Source organism: Triticum aestivum, chromosome 6A (assembly GCF_018294505.1).
Source record: "Triticum aestivum cultivar Chinese Spring chromosome 6A, IWGSC CS RefSeq v2.1, whole genome shotgun sequence".
NCBI lineage: Eukaryota > Viridiplantae > Streptophyta > Magnoliopsida > Poales > Poaceae > Triticum > Triticum aestivum.
The window spans coordinates 107,283,703-107,304,292 of record NC_057809.1 but is presented as its reverse complement, the minus strand read 5'-3'; the positions used below and the strand labels follow the sequence as shown (position 1 = coordinate 107,304,292).

Sequence of the window (20,590 nt, the reverse complement as noted above, 5' to 3'; positions counted from 1 at the left end):
TGGATCTCAATACAAAGTTCTCCCCCTCTCTTGTGGAGATCTATTCGATGTAATCTTCTTTTTGCGGTGTGTTTGTTGAGATCGATGAATTGTGGGTTTATGATGAAGTCTATCTATGAATAATATTTGAATCTTCTCTAAATTCTTTTATGTATGATTGGTTATCTTTGCAAGTCTCTTCGAATTATTCGTTTGGTTTGGCCAACTAAATTGGTAGTTCTTGCCATGGGAGAAGTGCTTAGCTTTGGGTTCGATCTTGCGGTGTCCTTTCCCAGTGACAGAAGGGGCAGCAAGGCACGTATTGCATCGTTGCCATCGAGGATAACAAGATAGGGTTTATTTCATATTGCATGAATTTATCTCTCTACATCATGTCATCTTGCTTAAAGCGTTACTCTGTTTTTAACTTAATACTCTAGATGCATGTTGGATAGCGGTCGATGAGTGGAGTAATAGTAGTAGATGCAGAATCGTTTCGGTCTACTTGTCACGGACGTGATGCCTATATACATGATCATGCCTAGATATTCTCATAACTATGCTCAATTCTGTCAATTGCTCAACAGTAATTTGTTCACCCACCGTAGAATACTTATGCTCTTGAGAGAAGCTACTAGTGAAACCTATGGCCCCGAGTCTATTCTCATCATATCAATCTCCATCACTTTAATCTTGCTTTGCTTTTTTACTTTGCCTTTTACTTTTCACTTTGCATCTCTGTACCAAAAATACCAAAAATATTATATCTATCAGATCTCACTCTCGTAAGTGACCGTGAAGGGATTGACAACCCCTAGTCGCGTTGGTTGCGAGTAGCTATCGTTTTGTGCAGGTACGAGGGACTTGAGCGTGGCCTCCTACTGGATTGATACCTTGGTTCTCAAAAACTGAGGGAAATACTTACGCTACTCTGCTGCATCATCCCTTCCTCTTCAGGGAAATCCAACGCAAGCTCAAGAGATAGCAAGAAGAATTTCTGGTCCCGTTGCCGGGGAGTCTACGCAAAAAGTCAACATACCAAGTACCCATCACAATCCCTATCTATCGCATTACATTATTTGCCATTTGCCTCTCATTTTCCTCTCCCCCACTTCACCCTTGCTGTTTTATTTGCCCTCTCTCTCTCTATCCTCCCTCTCTATTTGCCTCTTTTTGCCCGCTTGCCTTTTGTTTGCTCGTGTGTCGGATTGCTTGTTTGTCGCGATGGCTCAAGATACTACCAAATTGTGTGACTTCACCAATACAAATAATAATGATTTCCTTAGCACTCCGATTGCTCCTCTTGCCAATACTGAATCTTGTGAAATCAATACTGCTTTGTTGAATCTTGTTATGAAAGATCAATTCGCCGGCCTTCCTAGTGAAGATGCCGCTACTCATCTGAATAGCTTCGTTGATTTATGTGATATGCAAAAGAAAAAAATATTTTGATAATGATGTCGTTAAATTGAAGCTATTTCCTTTTTCGCTTAGAGATCGTGCTAAAGCTTAGTTTTCGTCTTTGCCTAAAAATAGTATTGATTCTTGGAACAAGTGCAAAGATGCTTTTATCTCTAAGTATTTCCCTCCCGCTAAGATCATCTCTCTTAGAAACGATATTATGAACTTTAAGCAACTTGATCATGAACATGTTGCACAAGCTTGGGAGAGAATGAAATTAATGATACATAATTGCCCTACTCATGGTTTGAATTTGTGGATGATTATACAAATATTTTATGCCGGATTGAATTTTGCTTCTAGAAATCTTTTAGATTCGGCCGCGGGAGGCACTTTTGTGGAAATCACTTATAGAGGGAATTTTAATCCTAGGCCATATCCTAGTAATCCTTCCAATAATTATGGGAATTCCTACAACAACTCTTATGGAAATTATAATAAGATGCCCTCTGAATTTGAGAATAGTGTTAAAGAGTTTATGAATTCACAAAAGAATTTTAATGCTTTGCTTGAAGAGAAATTGCTTAAAGTTAATGATTTGGCTAGGAACGGTTATAGAATTTCTCTTGAGGTTGATTCTTTAAAGCTTAGATCTATTCCTCCTAAGCATGATATCAATGAGTCTCTCAAAGCCATGAGAATTTCCATTGATGAGTGCAAGGAAAGAACCGCTAGGATGCGTGCTTCCAAAGATGCCTTTATTAAAGCGTGTTCTTCCAATTCCTATGAAAATCAAGATGAAGATCTAAAAGTTATTGATGTGTCTCCTATTAAATCTCTGTTTTGCAACACGAATCTTGATGAAACTGAATATGATCTTCCTTTACCTAGAAGGCGTTCTAAAAATTCGGAGTATTTAGATCTTTATGATGAAATTGATGAAAGTGGGATTGAAAGAAATAAAAATCTAGATGTTGCTAAACCCACTATATTGGATTTCAAGGAATTTAATTATGAAAGTTGCTCTTTAATTGATTGTATTTCCTTGTTGCAATCCGTGCTAAATTCTCCACATGCTTATAGTCAAAAGAAAGCCTTCACCGAACATATTGTTGATGCCTTGATGCAATCTTATGAAGAAAAACTTGACTTGAAAGTTTCTATCCCTAGAAAACTCTATGATGAGTGGGAACCAACTATTAAAATTAAAATTAAAGATCATGAGTTTTATGCTTTGTGTGATTTGGGTGCTAGTGTTTCCACTATCCCCAAAACTTTGTGTGATTTGCTAGATTTCTGCGATTTTGATGATTGCTCTCTAAACTTGCATCTTGCGGATTCTACTATTAAGAAACCTATGGGAAGGATTAATGATGTTCTTATTGTTGCAAATATAAATTATGTGCCCGTAGATTTCATTGTTCTTGATATAGATTGCAATCCTTCTTGCCCTATTATTCTTGGTAGACCTTTCCTTAGAATGGTTGGTGCGATTATTGATATGAAGGAAGGGAATATTAGATTTCAATTTCCATTAAAAAAGGGCATGGAACACTTTCCAAGAAACAAAATAAAATTGCCATATGAAACTATCATGAGAGCCACTTATGGATTGCCTACCAAAGATGGCAATACCTAGATCTATCCTCGCTTTTATGCCTAGCTAGGGGCGTTAAACGATAGCGCTTGTTGGGAGGCAACCCAATTTTATTTTTATTCCTTGCTTTTTTCTCCTGTTTAGTAATAAATACATTATTTTGCCTCTGTTTTGGTTGTGTTTTTTGTGTTTAATTAGTGTTTGTGCCAAGTAGAACCGTTGGGAAGACTCAGGGAAAGTCTTGTTGAACTTGCTGTAAAAAAACAGAAACTTTAGCGCTTACGAGAACTGCTGTCATTTTTATTTGGAGAGTGATATTTAGTTAATTATTTTTGCAGATGATTTATAGATAAATTCCTCACTTCCAGAAATTTATTTAGAATATTTGGGGTTCCATATCTTGCGCTAGCTACAGATTACTACATACTGTTCTGTTTTTGACAGATTCTGTTTTTCGTGTGTTGTTTGCTTATTTTGATGAATCTATGGTTAGTAAAATAGTTTATAATCCATAGAGAAGTTGGAATAAATTAGGTTTAACACAAATATAAATAAAGAATGAGTTCATTACAGTACCTTGAAGTGGTCTTTTGTTTTCTTTCGCTAACGGAGCTCACGAGTTTTCTATTTTAAGTTTTGTGTTGTGAAGTTTTCAAGTTTTGGGTGAATTCTTGTGATGGATTATGGAACAAGGAGCGGCAAGAGCCTAAGCTTGGGGATGCCCATGGCACCCCCAAGATAATCCAAGGACACCAAAAAGTCAAAGCTTGGGGATGCCCCGGAAGGCATCTCCTCTTTCGTCCACTTCCATCGGTAATTTACTTGGAGCTATATTTTTATTCACCAACATGATATGTGTTTTGCTTGGAGCGTCTTGTATTATTTGTGTCTTTGTGCTTTAGTGTGCCACAATCAACTGTACACACCTTTTGAGAGAGCCATACATGAATTAGAATTTGATAGAATACTCTATGTGCTTCACTTATATCTTTTGAGCTATGTAATTTTGCTCTATGTGCTTCACTTATATCTTTTGAGCGTTATAATTTTGCTCTATGTGCTTCACTTAGATCTTTTAGAGCACGGTGGTAGATTTGTTTTAAAGAAACTATTGATCTCTCATGCTTCACTTAAATCATTTTGAGAGTCTTAATAGCATGGTAATTTGCTTAATAATAATATGCTTGGTATTCAAGATTTGTGAAACTTTCTTTTGAGTGTGTTGAATACTAAGAAAAGATTGAAGCATGATAATTGTTTTGAGATATGGAGGTGATCATATTAGAGTCATGCTAGTTGAGTGGTTGTGAATTTAAAGAATACTTGTGTTAAAGTTTGTGATTCCCGTAGCATGCACGTATGGTGAACCATTATGTGATGAAGTCGGAGCATGATTTATTTATTGATTGTCTTCCTTATGAGTGGCGGTCGGGGACGAGCGATGGTCTTTTCCTACCAATCTATCCCCCTAGGAGCATGCACGTAATACTTTGCTTTGATAACTTCTAGATTTTTGCAACAAGTATATGAGTTCTTTATGACTAATGTTGAGTCCATGGATTATATGCACTTTTCCCATCCTTCCACCTTTGCTAGCCTCTCTAATACCGCGCACCCTTCGCCGGTATCATACACCTACCATATACCTTCCTCAAAACAGCCACCATACCTACCTATGATGGCATTTCCATAGCCATTCCGAGATATATTGCCATGCAACTTTCCACCATTCCATTTATTATGACACACTCCATCATTGTCATATTGCATATCCCGGTACACCGCCGAAGGCATTCATATAGAGTCATATTTTGTTCTAAGTATCGTTGAGTTGTAAGAAAAATAAAAGTGTGATGATCATCATTATTAGAGCATTGTCCCAATGAGGAAAGGATGATGGAGATTATGATTCCCCCACAAGTCGGGATGAGACTCCGGACGAAAAATAAATAAAAGAGGCCAAAGAAGCCCAAAAAAAGAGGCCATAAAAAAAGAGAGAAAAGGCCCAAAAATGAGAGAAAAGGAGAGAAGGGACAATGTTACTATCCTTTTACCACACTTGTGCTTCAAAGTAGCACCATGATCTTCATAGTAGAGAGTCTCTCATGTTATCACTTTCATATACTAGTGGGAATTTTACATTATAGAACTTGGCTTGTATATTCCAATGATGGGCTTCCTCAAAATGACCTAGGTCTTCGTGAGCAAGAAAGTTGGATGCACACCCACTTAGTTTCTTTTGATGAGCTTTCATATACTTATAGGTCTAGTGCATCCGTTGCATGGCAATCCCTACTCACTCACATTGATATCTATTGATGGGCATCTCCATAGCCCGTTGATACGCCTAGTTGACGTGAGACTATCTTCCCCTCTTTTTGTCTTCTCCACAACCACCATTCTATTCCACCTACAGTGCTATATCCATGGCTCACGCTCATGTATTGTGTGAAGATTGAAAAAGTTAGAGTATGAAGCAATTGCTTGGCTTGTCATTGGGGTTGTGCATGATTTAAATACTTTGTGTGGTGAAGATAGAGCATAGCCAGACCATATGATTTTGTAGGGATAACTTTCTTTGGCCATGTTATTTTGAGAAGACATAATTGCTTTGTTAGTATGCTTGAAGTATTATTATTTTTATGTCAATATAAACTTTTGTCTTGAATCTTTCGAATATGAATATTCATATCACAATTAAGAAGATTTGCATTGAAATTATGCCAAGTAGCACTTCGCATCAAAAATTCTCTTTTTATCATTTACCTACTCGAGGACGAGCAGGAATTAAGCTTGGGGATGCCTGATACGTCTCCAACGTATCTATAATTTTTTATTGCTCTATGCTATATTATCTACTGTTTTGGACTATATTGGGCTTTATTTTCCACTTTTATATTATTTTTGGGACTAACCTATTAACCGGAGGCCCAGCCTAGAATTGCCATTTTTTTGCCTATTTCAGTATTTCGGAGAAACAGAATATCAAACGGAGTCCAAACGGAATAAAACCTTCGGGAACGTGATTTTCTCACCGAACGTGATCCAGGAGACTTGGACCCTACTCCAAGGAGTCAAAGAGGCGGTCATGAGGGTGGGGGCGCGCCCACCCCCCTAGGGCGCGCCCCCTGCCTCGTGGGCCCCTCGATGCTCCACCGACGTACTCCTTCGTCCTATATATACCTACGTACCCCCAAACGATCAGAACAGGAGCCAAAAACCTAATTCCACCGCTGCAACTTTCTGTATCCACGAGATCCCATCTTCGGGCCTGTTCTGGAGCTCCGCTGGAGAGGGCCGTCATCACGGAGGGCTTCTACATCATCATAGCCTCTCCGATGAAGTGTGAGTAGTTTACCTCAGACCTTCGGGTCCATAGTTAGTAGCTTGATGGCTTCTTCTCTCTTTTTGGATCTCAATACAAAGTTCTCCCCCTCTCTTGTGGAGATCTATTCGATGTAATCTTCTTTTTGCGGTGTGTTTGTTGAGACCCATGAATTGTGGGTTTATGATCAAGTCTATCTATGAATAATATTTGAATCTTCTCTAAATTCTTTTATGTATGATTGGTTATCTTTGCAAGTCTCTTCGAATTATCCGTTTGGTTTGGCCAACTAGATTGGTAGTTCTTGCCATGAGAGAAGTGCTTAGCTTTGGGTTCGATCTTGCGGTGTGCTTTCCCAATGACAGAAGGGGAAGCAAGGCATGTATTGCATCATTTCCATCGAGGATAACAAGATGGGGTTTATTTCATATTGCATGAATTTATCTCTCTACATCATGTCATCTTGCTTAAAGCGTCACTGTGTTTTTAACTTAATACTCTAGATGCATGCTGGATAGCGGTCGATGAGTGGAGTAATAGTAGTAGATGCAGAATCGTTTCGATCTACTTGTCACGGACGTGATGCCTATATACATGATCATTCCTAGATATTCTCATAACTATGCTCAATTCTGTCAATTGCTCAACAATAATTTGTTCACCCAACGTAGAATACTTATGCTCTTGAGAGAAGCCACTAGTGAAACCTATGGCCCCGGGTCTATTCTCATCATATCAATCTCCATCACTTTAATCTTGCTTTGCTTTTTTACTTTGCCTTTTACTTTTCACTTTGCATCTCTATACCAAAAATACCGAAAATATTATATCTATCAGATCTCACTCTCGTAAGTGACCGTGAAGGGATTGACAACCCCTAATTGCGTTGGTTGCGAGTAGCTATCGTTTTGTGCAGGTACGAGGGACTTGAGCGTGGCCTCCTACTGTATTGATACCTTGGTTCTCAAAAACTAAGGGAAATACTTATGCTACTCTGCTGCATCATCCCTTCCTCTTCGGGGAAATCCAACGCAAGCTCAAGAGATAGCACTCCTTCTCCGCGACCATCCCGCCACCTCCGTCCCCGGTGGTGCCGTCTCCGCTGCTGTCGGCCTCGCCGACGTCGAAGCCTCCCCCCTTCGGGTCTCCCCCAGCGGACCCCCTGGGGAGGCTGCGCCGCCGTCCCCCGCCTCTCCCCCGGCTCCTGCTCCCATCCTGGAGGACGTCGCACCAGCCCTTGACTCGCCCTCTCTTGCCCGGGCGGTGTCTGGTGCCCTGATGGAGCCTCCGGTGCCTGCGTCCTCGACTCATCTTCTCCTCGTGGCCACCGACACGGTGGTCACCCCCGTCGCCACCACCCGCCTCGGTCGGTGTCGTACGCCCATCGGACTCGGGCTTCGTCGACTGACTCCCGCCGCAGTGCTCGTCTCGATGCGGACCACCCGGCCGGCTTCCCGGCGCCGTCCATCTCCGAGCGGGATGAGATCTGGGCTGTGACCCAGAACCTCGAGACAGGTGTGACCGACATCCTCTCCAGTTCTTCCAGTTGTTCGTTCTCTGCGCTTGAAGCGATCCCGCTCGGCCGTCTTGCCAAGGTGGCCCTAGAATCGGCTATAGTTTTCAGGGGGGAAGTTGGTCCCCCCTTAGAGCAGATTGCGGCTATCCAGACCCGCGAGATCCTTGACGGGAAACTCACCGAGACCTGGGCCCGTATCCTCCGCACACCGGCGCCCAAGCCTCCCGCAGGGATGCCAGTCGAGGAAACCCGTGGCCGCACCCGCACCCGCTCCCGCACTGCCGCTCTCAGATCCCACATCGCTTCCACCGTTCTGGGGTCAAGCAGCCCCTCAATGGCGTTTTAGATGTGCGCCCTCATCTAGAACATCCGCGGCTTCGGGCATGACGGCCGCCGCCGCCGGCTAGTTGAGTACATCCGTGATGAACACATCGACATCATTGTCATTCAGGAAACCATGCGCACGGAGTTTTATCTCCCTAAACTCGATGGCCTTAGCTCCTACTTGTTTGCCTGGCATTGGCTCCCTTCTAGGGGAACAATGGCCACTCGGGTGGCATCCTATTAGGTGTGAAGGATGCCACCTTTGAGGTGGGCGCTATGGACCGGGGCGAGTTCTTCGTTAGTATGGAGATCTTCGAGCGGGCGCTAAACTTTAAGGGGGAGGTGATCATTGTATAAGGACCGGCGGACCACCGCCGCTCCCTGAACTTCCTCGCTGAGCTGCAACGGAAGATCTCCGCTTCCTCCCTCCCAGTGGTCGTGGGAGGGACTTTAACCTCATCCGCTCCCCGGATGAGAAGAACAATGACCGGGTGATACGTCTCCAACGTATCTATAATTTTTTATTGTTCCATGCTATATTATATTCTGTTTTGGACATAATGGGCTTTATTATACACTTTTATATTATTTTTGGGACTAACCTATTAACCTCAGGCCCAACCCAGAATTGCTGTCTTTTGCCTATTTCAGACTTTCGTAGAAAAAGAATATCAAACGGAGTCCAAACGGACTGAAACCTTCGGGAACGTGATTTTTGGAACGAACGTGATCCAGAGGACTTGGACACTACATCAAGAAAGCAACCAGGAAGGCACGAGGTAGGGGGCGCGCCTACCCCCAGGTGCACCCTCCACCCTCGTGGGGCCCATGTTGCTCCACCGACGTACTCCTTCTTCCTATATATATCTACGTACCCCCAAACTACCACATACAGAGCAAAAACCCTAATTCCACCGCCGCAACCTTCTGTACCCGCGAGATCCCATCTTGGGGCCTTTTTCGGAGCTCCACTGGAGGGGGCATCGATCACGGAGGGCTTCTACATCAATACCATAGCCTCTCTGATGATGTGTGAGTAGTTTACTTCAGACCTTCGGGTCCATAGTTATTAGCTAGATGGCTGCTTCTCTCTTTTTGGATCTCAATACAATGTTCTCCCCCTCTCTTGTGGAGATCTATTCGATGTAATCTTCTTTTTGCGGTGTGTTTGTTGAGACCGATGAATTGTGGGTTTATGATCAAGTCTATCTATGAACAATATTTGAATCTTCTCTGATTCTTTTATGTATGATTGGTTATCTTTGCAAGTCTCTTTGAATTATCAGTTTGGTTTGGCCTACTAGATTGATCTTTCTTGCCATGGGAGAAGTTCTTAGCTTTGGATTCAAACTTGCGGTGTCCTTTCCCAGTGATAGTAGGGGCAGCAAGGCATGTATTGTATTGTTTCCATCGAGGATAACAAGATGGGGTTTATATAATATTGCATGAGTTTATGCCTCTACATCATGTCATCTTACTTAAAGCGTTACTCTGTTCTTTTGAACTTAATACTCTAGATGCATGCTGGATAGCGGTCGATGTGTGGAGTAATAGTAGTAGATGCAGGCAGGAGTCGCTCTACTTGTCTCGGACGTGATGCCTACATACATGATCATACCTAGATATTCTCACAACTATGCTCAATTCTGTCAATTGCTCAACAGTAATTTGTTTACCCACCGTAATACTTATGCTCTCGAGAGAAGCCACTGGTGAAACCTATGGCCCCCGGGTCTATTTTCCATCATATTAATCTTCCGTTAACAAGCTATTTCTTTTGCCGTTTTTATTTTGCTTTATTTACTTTGCATCTTTATCATAAAAATACCAAAAATATTATCTTATCATATCTATGAGATCTCACTTTCGTAAGTGACCGTGAAGGGATTGACAACCCCTTTATTGCTATGGTTGCGAGGATTTTATTTCTTTGTGTAGGTGCGAGGGACTCGTGCATGGCCTCCTACTGGATTGATACCTTGGTTCTTAAAAACTGAGGGAAATACTTACGCTACTTTGCTACATCACCCTTTCCTCTTCAGGGGAAAACCAATGCAGTGCTCAAGAGGTAGCACCGGGTTAACCGCCCCTGGATGCAGATGTTCAACGATTGCATCACAGAGCTTGGCATCCGTGAGCTTGAGCAAACGGGGGCCCGGTTCACCTGGACTAACCGCCAGGCGAACCCGATGCAGTCCGTTCTGGACCGCGTCCTAGTCTCTCCGGAGTGGGAACTCAGATGTCCCCTGGCCTCGCTACAGGCTATCACCCGGATCGGTTCCGATCATGTCCCCCTCCTCCTCTCCTCCGTAGATGAACGCCCCCTCCATCCCTCCTTGGTTCCGGTTTGAGCTCTTATGGCTCAACCAGGCCGGATTCCGTGAGGCCGTTGCGGCTAAGTGGACCACCGCGCACGATTCTCCTCACTATGCCATGTCCGCCGTGGACTCCTGGCAGTTCTGCGCCAAGCTTTCACGCCAATTTATGAAGGGTTGGGGTGCGAACCTCGGCCGTGATCTCCGTAACCGCAAGAAGGCCCTTCTGAGTGCCATCCAAGTCCTGGACGCCTGCGCTGACACTTCTGGGATCTCCCCGGTCGAGTGGATGCTGAGATATGATCTCGAGGACTAGCTCTCGGTCATCTACTCAGATGAGGAGGCATACTGGCGGCTGCGTGGCACCCAACGGTGGGTGCTCCGTGGTGACGCTAAAACGGCTTACTTCCAGGCGATCGCCAATGGCCGACGTCGAGGGAACTCCATTCACTCCTTGTGGGACGGCAATACTCAGCTTGTTCGCCCCTCGGACATCCGAGCCCACGTAGACGACTTCTATAAAGCCCTTTTCTCCCTACCCCTTTGGGTGGGGCTGCGCTGGCCCCCGACACCTGGTCGGGTGCCCAGCTAGTTTCCGACGAGGCCAATGCCGCCCTGGTGGCACCTTTCTCGGAGGAGGAGGTCCTAGCGGCGATCAAAGGAATGAACCCCTCCTCGGCTCCGGGCCCGGATGGATTGCCAGTCTCGTTCTTCAAAACATTCTGGCAAACCATCAAACCGGAAGTCATGGCCCTCTTCGACGAGTTCTTCTCTGGGACCATGGACCTTGGGCACCTAAACTATGGGATCATTACCCTCATCCCCAAGGTCCCGGGGGCCTCGGACATTCGCCAATTCCGCCCGATCACGGCGATCACCGTGATCTTCAGGATCTTGGCTAAAGGGTACGCCAATAGGGTGACCCTTCTAGCGGACTCTGTCACCCACCCCAACCAATCCGCCTTCATCCAAGGCCGGTTTATTTTGGATGGGGTGCTGGTCTTTCACGAAGTCCTCCATGAAGTCCAAGCCAAGAACCACCGCGCGGTCTTCCTAAAGCTCGACTTTCACAAAGCCTACGACACTGTCCATTGGCCCTTCCTTCAGGAAGTTTTGCTTCGAAAGGGCTTCGACGACCGCTGGGTGACCCGCATTATGCAACTCGTCACCTGTCGTCGGACGGCGGTCAACATCAACGGTGAGATCGGGCCTTACTTCCCCACCTTATGTGGGGTCCGCTAGGGTGACCCATTCTCCCCGTTTCTGCTCAACATGGTTGTCGATGCCCTCGCGGTCATCCTTGATAAGGCCAAAGCTTGCGGCCATATCCGCGGCGTAGACCCCCACCTAGTGGGTGGGGGAGGGGTCTCCCTCATCCAATATGCGGACGACACCATAGTTATGGTAGAGGGCTCCGCGTCCGACATCGCCAACCTGAAGTTCCTCCTCCTGTGTTTCCAACAGATGTCTGGGCTCACCATCAACTTTGATAAGAGCGAAGTGATGGTCCTTGGCTATCCTCCGGAGGAGGCTTTATCCATTGCGGACCGGCTGAACTGCCGCCTGGGTTCCTTCCCCATGACTTACTTGGGGATACCCATTAGTGATTCCAGGCTCACCGTTGCTGATATCCGCCCAACGGTGACTAGGATGCAACACCGAGTTGAACCCTGGAGGGGGAGGTGGTTGTCGAAAGCAGCCAGGGTCATCCTAATCAACTCTTCGCTTGCTAGCCTTCTCTGGTTTCTCATGAGCTTCTACGGTCTCCATGAGACCCTCCATCAGGAGGTTGCCAAATACCAGTCGAGGTTTTTTGGGGTTGGTGAGGGCGACAAGCAGAAGTACCATATGGTGAGCTGGCCCGACATTTGCAAACCCAAAGATCAGGGTGGCCTTGGGATCTTGTCATCTCGGCGCATGAACATTGCTCTCCCGACCCGTTGGCTGTGGCGTATCGCCAACGGGGAGCCTCTGGCTTACCATCATCCGTAATAAGTATCTTCGGGGCCAGCCTCTTGCCTTTTGCCAGCGTACGGGTGGATCCCAGTTCTGGCAGTCCGTGATCCAGTTTCTGCCAGTCCTTCGCATCAGCACGTCCATCTCAATTGGATCCGGGTCCTCGACCGTGTTCTGGTTCGACCGCTGGTTAGGGGACTCCCCCTGGCTGCGCGATTCCCAGAACTCTTTGCCATTGCGGCCGACCCTCGGGTCTCTGTCGAGACGGCCCTTATTGGCTTAGAGCGTCTCGCTTTCCGGCGCCCCTTCGGCCCCCTCGAGGTGGCTGCTTGGGACTCCCTCCTACAAGACATCACCCTTATGCCGATGAACGTCGAGGAGGACCTGGATGCCCTTTCCTGGCGCCTTGAGCCGTCTGACCGCTTCTCCACGAAGTCCTTGTATGCCGCCATTGCACCCTCGGCGGCCCCGGAGCCCTTTAGCCTGATCTGGGCCATCCGCCTAGCTCTGAAGATCAGGACTTTCCCGTGGCAATGGATCCATGGATGCCTCCCCTCTGGGGTTGAAGTCCTCAAGTGTAATGGCCCGGGCGATGGGATGTGTCCCATCTGTGGCACAATCGAGGATGCTAACCACATCTTCTTCTCGTGCTCTACTGCCCTGTTCCTGTGGGCTTGCTTCCGCGAAACGCTTTGGCGGCCGCTTAGCCTCCCTCAAGACAGAGACGTCATCACCACCCTCCTCACCGACCTCCGCTCGATGGCGCTCCGCGTGGCACCCCCGCTGTCGCCCCCTCCCCCAGAGCCGGACTAGGCCGTCTAGTAGATCTATGGCGTGTGTGTTATTGTGTTTAGAGCTTGTTGTGTTGTGCCCTCAGCATTGACCCTTATGTCTTCTATGTGTCCTTGTGGACCTCAGTGTGCGTCTGTGTGTGCTTTGTTGAATCTTGTTGGATGCTTCGCTTGGGCAGTATGCTTTATAATATAAAGCGGGGCGAAAGCCTTTTTCGGTACATCTAGCCGCCGCTGGGGATCCCCTCTTCCCTCCCTCGCCACCGCCAGCGAGCGCAGCCGGGCGAAGCCTGATCTTACAGTCGTGGCGGAAAGAAATTATGTGAACAAGAACGCAGTAGAAAGGATAGGACTCGAAGAGAAATGGAGAATGTGGAAGAACAATGTGGAGGAATACAAAGAAGAACAAATTAAGAATGTAGACACTGAAGTAAGGAGATGAACAGGAAGCACATAAAGTGATAAACATATAAGATCCACCCATAGTGAAGAAGAGGAAAATACGGCAGTACATACGATGTATCTGTACACCACCAACATGTACTGTATATTGGAACTATTTCACGTATTCATAACGTAGAAACATTACCTGTCTTTTTACCTATTTTGAGAGCACACAAATGCACGAATCACGGCGCAATCGTATCCAAAACCGCGGAGTGAGCATGACACCTATGAAAACGTTTCTAGCTGATCGGGACTGCTATGGTTTCACACCCAAAGAAAACAGCATGCTCTGTACCCATCCAACGACTTTGGACATTGCCCGTCAAAGACGGCAGCGAAACTTCCTGCCCCATCCATGAGACGAGTAGTCAGTCTCACATGATGTTGTCGAGTAGACGACTATATTGATGAGCAGCAAGGACATAGTAAAAGTTAGACTAAAGCGACTCCCTTTGACCAAGGAAGTATTCCCTTCTGTTGCTTGCTTGATGATTTGGGCAACTCTCGGCGAGTCTGAAGCAGAAAGGAAAGCACACAACTTTTGCTTCGCTTTGCACGTCCATGAAAGGCGAAACACGAAGTGAACAAGTGGCAACCATGCCTGCCAAGAAGCTCGTGCTCCTACGCCTCCTGCTCGTGGGGTTCATAATAAACCATGTAACCCGCACCGCCGGCGCCGGTGACGACGGCCACCAGTTCGTCTACTCCGGCTTCGCCGGCAGCAGCAACCTGCTCCTCGACGGCGCGGCGTCCGTGACTGGGAGCGGCCTCCTGGAGCTCACCAACGGCACGCTCCGCCAGAAAGGGCACGCCATCTACCCGACCCCGCTGCGCCTCCGCGGCCGCTCCTTCTCGGCCTCCTTCGTGTTCGGCATCCTGTCGGCCTACCCCGACGTGAGCGCCAACAGCATCGCGCTCTTCGTCGCGCCGACCACCAACTTCTCGGGCGCCATGGCGGCGCAGTACCTCGGCCTCCTCAACACCAGCAACAACGGCAACGCCACCAACCGCGTCTTCGCGGTGGAGCTGGACACCATGCAGAACAACGAGTTCAGGGACCTCAGCGACAACCACGTCGGGATCGACATCAACAGCCTCGTCTCCGCCAACTCTACCGACGCCGGCTACTACGACGACGACGGCGGCGGCAGCGGCGGCGGGTTCCGCAACCTGACGCTCATCAGCCACGAGGCGATGCAGGTGTGGGTGGACTACGAGGGCGGGACCGGAAGGATCAACGTCACCCTGGCCCCCCTCAAGACGCGCAGGCCGGCGAGGCCGCTGCTCTCGGTGGTGCACGACCTCTCGGCAGTGATCCCGGACACCGCGTACATCGGCTTCTCGTCCTCGACGGGGCTGGTCAGCTCCCGGCACTACATCCTCGGATGGAGCTTCGCCGTGGACGGCCCCGCGCCCGCCATCGACATCGCCAAGCTGCCGAAGCTGCCCCGTGAATTCCCGAAGCCAAGGTCCAAGGCCATGGAGGTCATCCTGCCCATAGCCACCGCGGCGTTGGTCCTCTTGGTGGGGACGGCCCTCGTCCTCCTCAGGAGAAGGCAGCTGAAGTACGGTGAGCTGAGGGAGGAGTGGGAGGTGGAGTTCGGGCCGCACCGCTTCTCCTACAAGGATCTCTTCCGCGCCACGGAAGGGTTCAAGAAGAAGAACCTGCTCGGGGTAGGAGGGTTCGGGAAGGTGTACCGAGGAGTTCTTCCGGCGTCCAAATGCGAGATCGCCGTGAAGAGGGTGTCGCACAGCTCGAAGCAGGGCATGAAGGAGTTCGTCGCCGAGATCGTGAGCATAGGGCGGATGCAGCACCCCAACCTCGTCCAGCTGCTCGGCTACTGCCGCCGGCGAGGTGAGCTGCTTCTGGTGTACGAGTACATGCCAAACGGGAGCCTCGACAAGTACCTGTATTCCCAACCTCAAGAGGCCGACAAGCACAATGGTACTCTGAATCTAAACTGGGTTCAGAGGCTTGGTATCATCAAAGGGATTGCGTCGGGATTGATCTACCTCCACGAGGAGTGGGAGAAGGTCGTCGTCCATCGGGACATCAAGGCCAGCAACGTGTTGCTCGACAAGGGCATGAATGGCCGGCTTGGCGACTTCGGGCTCGCGATGCTGTATGACCACAGTGCCGACCCGGAGACCTCGCATGTTGTTGGAACAATAGGGTACCTAGCCCCGGAGATCGGCCGCACCAGCAAAGCAACCATCCTGACCGACGTGTTTGCCTTCGGCATATTCGTGCTGGAGGTCACCTGTGGGCAGAAGCCCATCATGCAAGGTTCGAAGGATGATCAGCTCATGCTGGCAGACTGGGTGGTGGAGCACTGGAACAGAGGCTCACTGGTTGAGACGGTTGACACCAAGCTCCAAGGTGAATACGATGTCGATGAGGCGTGTGTGGTGCTGAAGGTGGGGTTGTTATGCTCCCACCCATTTCCTGAAGCAAGGCCTACTATGCGGCAGGTCTTGCAGTACGTGAATGGTGATATGCCGGTGCCGGAACTAGTTCCGGCGCACCTGAGCCTCCAGATGCTGGCGTTCATGCAGAATGAAGGGTTCGATTCATACATCATGTCGTATCCTTCGTCGGTGGAGAGCATTAACAGCCTCACTAGCCTTGTGCACGAGAGATAAGATATGATGTTAACATTGGTTTCTTTGCATGTATTCCTTGTCTCTTGTATATGGGCAATTAAGCTCATACTTTGTATGGTATATTTTCTCACCAATATATATGCGTTGCCTGAATGGTGGTGTGCTAATGCGGGAGATTTTAAGCTCTTTTAGGGGGAAATTGTGCCCTACATACATTTGTTTTTTTCTTGGCATGATGAGTAGTAAACGAGAAGAAGACGGAGAATCAGTTTTTCTTCCTTACATAAGTTCATTCTTTTTCTTTTGCGGTAGACACAAATCCATTCATGAGAGGCAATAGGTAATTTCATATTTTCATGCTTAATCTCTTCTCGCTTGATGTATTTTAGCAAAACTGTAAAATAAATCAGGTACATATACATCAATGCATCCGAAACAAATCAACCTTTGACCGTTTTTTAAGTGCAACAGTTAATTTCGTTGAAATTTTTAACCACACAAATCCAATTATAGAGAGGCAATACTCCCTCCGTTCCTAAATATAAGTCTTTTTAGAGATTCAAATGAACTACAACATACGGATGTATGTAGACATATTTTAAAATGTAGATTCATTCATTTTGTTTTGTATGTTGTCATTTGTTGGAATATCTAAAAGACTTATATTTGGGAACGGAGGGAGGGAGTAGTTAATTTCCGACTTTCATGCTTAATCTCTTCTCGCTTGATGTGCTTTAGCAAAATGTAAAATAAATCAGGTACATGTACATCAATGCATATGTAATAAATCAACCTTTGACATTTTTTTTAAAGTGCCGTTGCACATTGTTTTGCATAGAACATGGCAAGTTGCCCAGCTGATGCGACACCATTGTTTGGATCATCGAAACTAAATTTTCCTTGGGTCCAAAACACCAGTTGTCACCGTGGGCCTGACCTGAGGTGAGCATGCTGGTGTGGCATTAGGCAACCCTATTCCAGACGGCATTGTTAATTAATCAATCAACATCATGCCACTTGTGCAAGGCTGGGACGTAGCAGCAAGTATAGTGGAATGTAGTAACCTGAGAAAACATACTGTATGTTGGAAATGATAAGATAAGAAGAGTTGGCGGTACTCATCTTTCAGACGATCCAAGGTGATCGATGAACACTGGACTTTTATCACACCCACACAGCGACGGCTCGGGGGTACACTGTTCGTAGTCGGCGTCGTCATGGTAGCTGCGTCCTTGTTGACTTGGACTGATTGGCTGACTCCATTGGTCGTTTCCTGCGTTTTTCTCCCGCGGGCAGCAGGCCTGCATGTGGTTCACCTTCCTTCTGATCGACGTCCAAACATACACGTCGCCGTCTCCCTCCGGACTAGCCGCCGCCCGCCGGCCGGTGTGGTCGTCGGTTCACACTGCTGCGTCTGCGTGCGTGTGAGCTAGGTAGTCCTTGTCCAATGAAATCAGTCCGCCATTGATGACGTGACTTTCACACAACCTCGCGGAGACGCATTCTACAACTCTTCACAAAGGTGCCTCGTCACTTCTTCAGAATGGCGATGGTGCGCATGTCCTTCCTCCTCCTGATCCCCTTCCTCTCCGCCGGAATCATCCTTCCACTTCCACTTCTACCCGTCGCTGCCGCCGCTGACGCCGACGACGGCGAGCAGTTCGTCTACACCGGCTTCACCGGCTCGAGCCTCGCCCTCGACGGCGCCGCCACCATCACGGCGGGCGGCCTCGTGGAGCTGACCAACGCCACCACCCACCAGAAGGGCCACGCGTTCCACCCGGCCCCCCTGCGCCTCCGCGGGTCCCCGGACGGCACGGTGCGGTCCTTCTCGGTCGCCTTCGTCTGCGGCATCGTCTCCAGCTACACGGACTTCAGCACCCACGGCATGGCCCTCGTCTTCGCGCCCGGCGTCAAGAGCCTGTCGGACGGGCTGACGGACCAGTACCTCGGCGTCACCAACGTCCAGAACGACGGCAGCCAGGCCAACCACCTGTTCGCCGTGGAGCTCGACACCGTGCAGAACATCGAGTTCCGCGACATCAACGCCAACCACGTCGGCATCGACATCAACGGCCTCAGCTCTGTCCAGTCCCACGAGGCTGGCTACTACGACGACGGTAACGGCGGCGGCTTCCGGAATGTAAGCCTCATCAGCCGCGATGCGCTCCAAGTGTGGGTGGACTACGACAGGGTGACCACCCGGATTGATGTCACCATGGCTCCCCTTGGGATGGCGAGACCCAGCAGGCCATTGGTCAGCGCGATCCGCAACCTGTCGACGGTGCTGACGGAGCCGTCGTACATCGGCTTCTCGTCGTCGACGGGCCCGGTGAACTCCCGGCACTACGTTCTTGGCTGGAGCCTGGGCATAGACAGACCTGCCCCGGCGATCGACGCGGCCAAGCTGCCAAAGCTGCCGCAGCTGGGACCCAAGCCTCGCTCAAGGGTTCTGGAGATAACCCTGCCGATAGCAAGCGCGGTGGTCGTCCTCGTCGCCGGCGCCGCCTTGGTTCTGCTTGTGAGAAGGCGCCTGAGGTACACGGAGGTGCGGGAAGATTGGGAGGTGGAGTTCGGGCCGCACCGGTTCGCGTACAAAGACCTGTTCCATGCCACCAATGGGTTCAAGGAGAAGCACCTGCTTGGCGCAGGAGGCTTCGGCATGGTGTACAAGGGAGTGCTTCAGGCGTCCGGGGTGGAGATCGCTGTGAAGAAGGTGTCCCATGGATCCAAGCAAGGAATGAAGGAGTTCATCGCCGAGATCGTAAGTATTGGCCGCATCAAGCACCGTAACCTGGTGCAGCTACTTGGCTATTGCCGGCGGAAAGATGAGCTCATCCTGGTGTACGATTACATGCCGAACCGTAGCCTGGACAAGTATCTGTACGGCCAAGGAGATGGAGATGGTCTCACTTTGGACTGGGCTCAAAGATTGCAAGTCATCAAAGGGGTCGCTTGTGGATTACACTACCTGCACGAGAGGTGGGAGAAAGTCGTCATCCACCGAGACGTCAAGACAAGCAATGTGCTTCTTGACAAGGAAATGAATGGACGGCTAGGCGATTTTGGGCTTGCAAAGCTGTACGAGCATGGCACCAACCCACAAACAACACGTGTGGTTGGAACCACGGGGTACCTAGCACCGGAGCTAGTGAGAACGGGGAAAGCCACCCCTCTGACAGACGCTTTCGCCTTCGGAACTTTCATGCTCGAGGTCGCTTGCGGACGACGACCAATCAAGCAAGACGAGAAAGGCAACCAAATCTTGTTGGCGGATTGGGTACTCGAGCACTTGCATAGAGAGTCACTCGTCGAGGCAGCAGATCCAAGGCTGCAACACGAGTACAACTCCGATGAGGTGTGCCTAAGTCTCAAGATTGGACTACTCTGCTCACACCCGTCTCCCTCTGCAAGGCCCACGATGCATCAAGTTTTGCAGTATCTTGATGGAGAATTGCCACTCCCGGAGATGGCACGCGCAACCTTGAACTTCAATTTGTTAGCTCTTAAGGAAAGAAAGGAGTTGCATTCCGTGTCAAGCCCATTCTCATCGACAGCGATGACCGTTGGCACCATATCTGACCTTTCTGGCGGAAGATGACACATATGATGTTTGATTTTAGTACTGTATCTCGAATCCTTAGCACCTTCTTTAAAATAGTATTACGCCGATCAAATTATCAGGTGGCATACGATATTATGATAGGAGGACCTTGTTAACCGTGTTTAGAGTTCCTTAACAACATATTCTGGTTTGATCTTCTATAAATTAATTTTCATTTTCCTTGTCACTTCATAGTTCAGATTTCAATGATTGCAAGGAAGTAAGAGGTGGATAAATATGAGCAAATCCATTCCATGCATTATTTTTCATTTAATGTTTCGACTTTACATGACAACTATTCTTGTCAGACAGGATTTAGAACGAAATCAGTTGGATTTGTATGAAATGTATTTTAAATGAACAGGAAGTTGCAATTTTACTTTTAGTATGGTTACAAGTTAAGACCACTACATTCTCTGGTCTACTTCCAAGTTCCAGCTCAGAGCAAATTATGCACACTCATACACCATGGCCTCCCCTAAGCTCTTATTCCTCCTCATCAGTGTCATCATCTCCATGCCACTCACTTGTACTTTTAACCAAACAATATCCTCTAGCTCTTCAATGCAGTGTACATACACATGGGATTCAGAAGCATATGATACAAACATTCGAGGGAGAAGCCACTCATGAGAGCGACTGTCATTCACCTCCTCTCCAACTAGCACCGCCACCACCACTTCTTCCATAGTTGCTCGGCTGTCCACCACACCTACTACTTCTACAAAACC

At 48.2% G+C, this 20,590-nt stretch overlaps 1 protein-coding gene across 1 annotated transcript; it reads left to right on the top strand.

Annotated features, from left to right (window-relative positions):
* The first annotated feature begins 14,100 nt into the window (after positions 1-14,100).
* LOC123132352 (L-type lectin-domain containing receptor kinase SIT2) lies at positions 14,101-20,029 on the top strand. Its single transcript, XM_044552126.1, has 2 exons — positions 14,101-16,215; positions 18,134-20,029. Exons 1-2 carry the CDS (start codon positions 14,213-14,215, stop codon positions 19,854-19,856), a joined length of 3,726 nt encoding a protein of 1,241 aa, XP_044408061.1. The 5' UTR covers positions 14,101-14,212; the 3' UTR covers positions 19,857-20,029.
* The last annotated feature ends 561 nt before the right edge of the window (positions 20,030-20,590 follow it).

Coding starts and splice junctions, on each gene's coding strand:
- LOC123132352 (XM_044552126.1), top strand. CDS start 14,213: ATGAAAGGCGAAACACGAAGTGAACAAGTGGCAACCATGCCTGCCAAG. Junction 16,216..18,133: donor GCGTTCATGCAGAATGAAGG/GTTCGATTCATA, acceptor CACGGACTTCAG/CACCCACGGCATGGCCCTCG.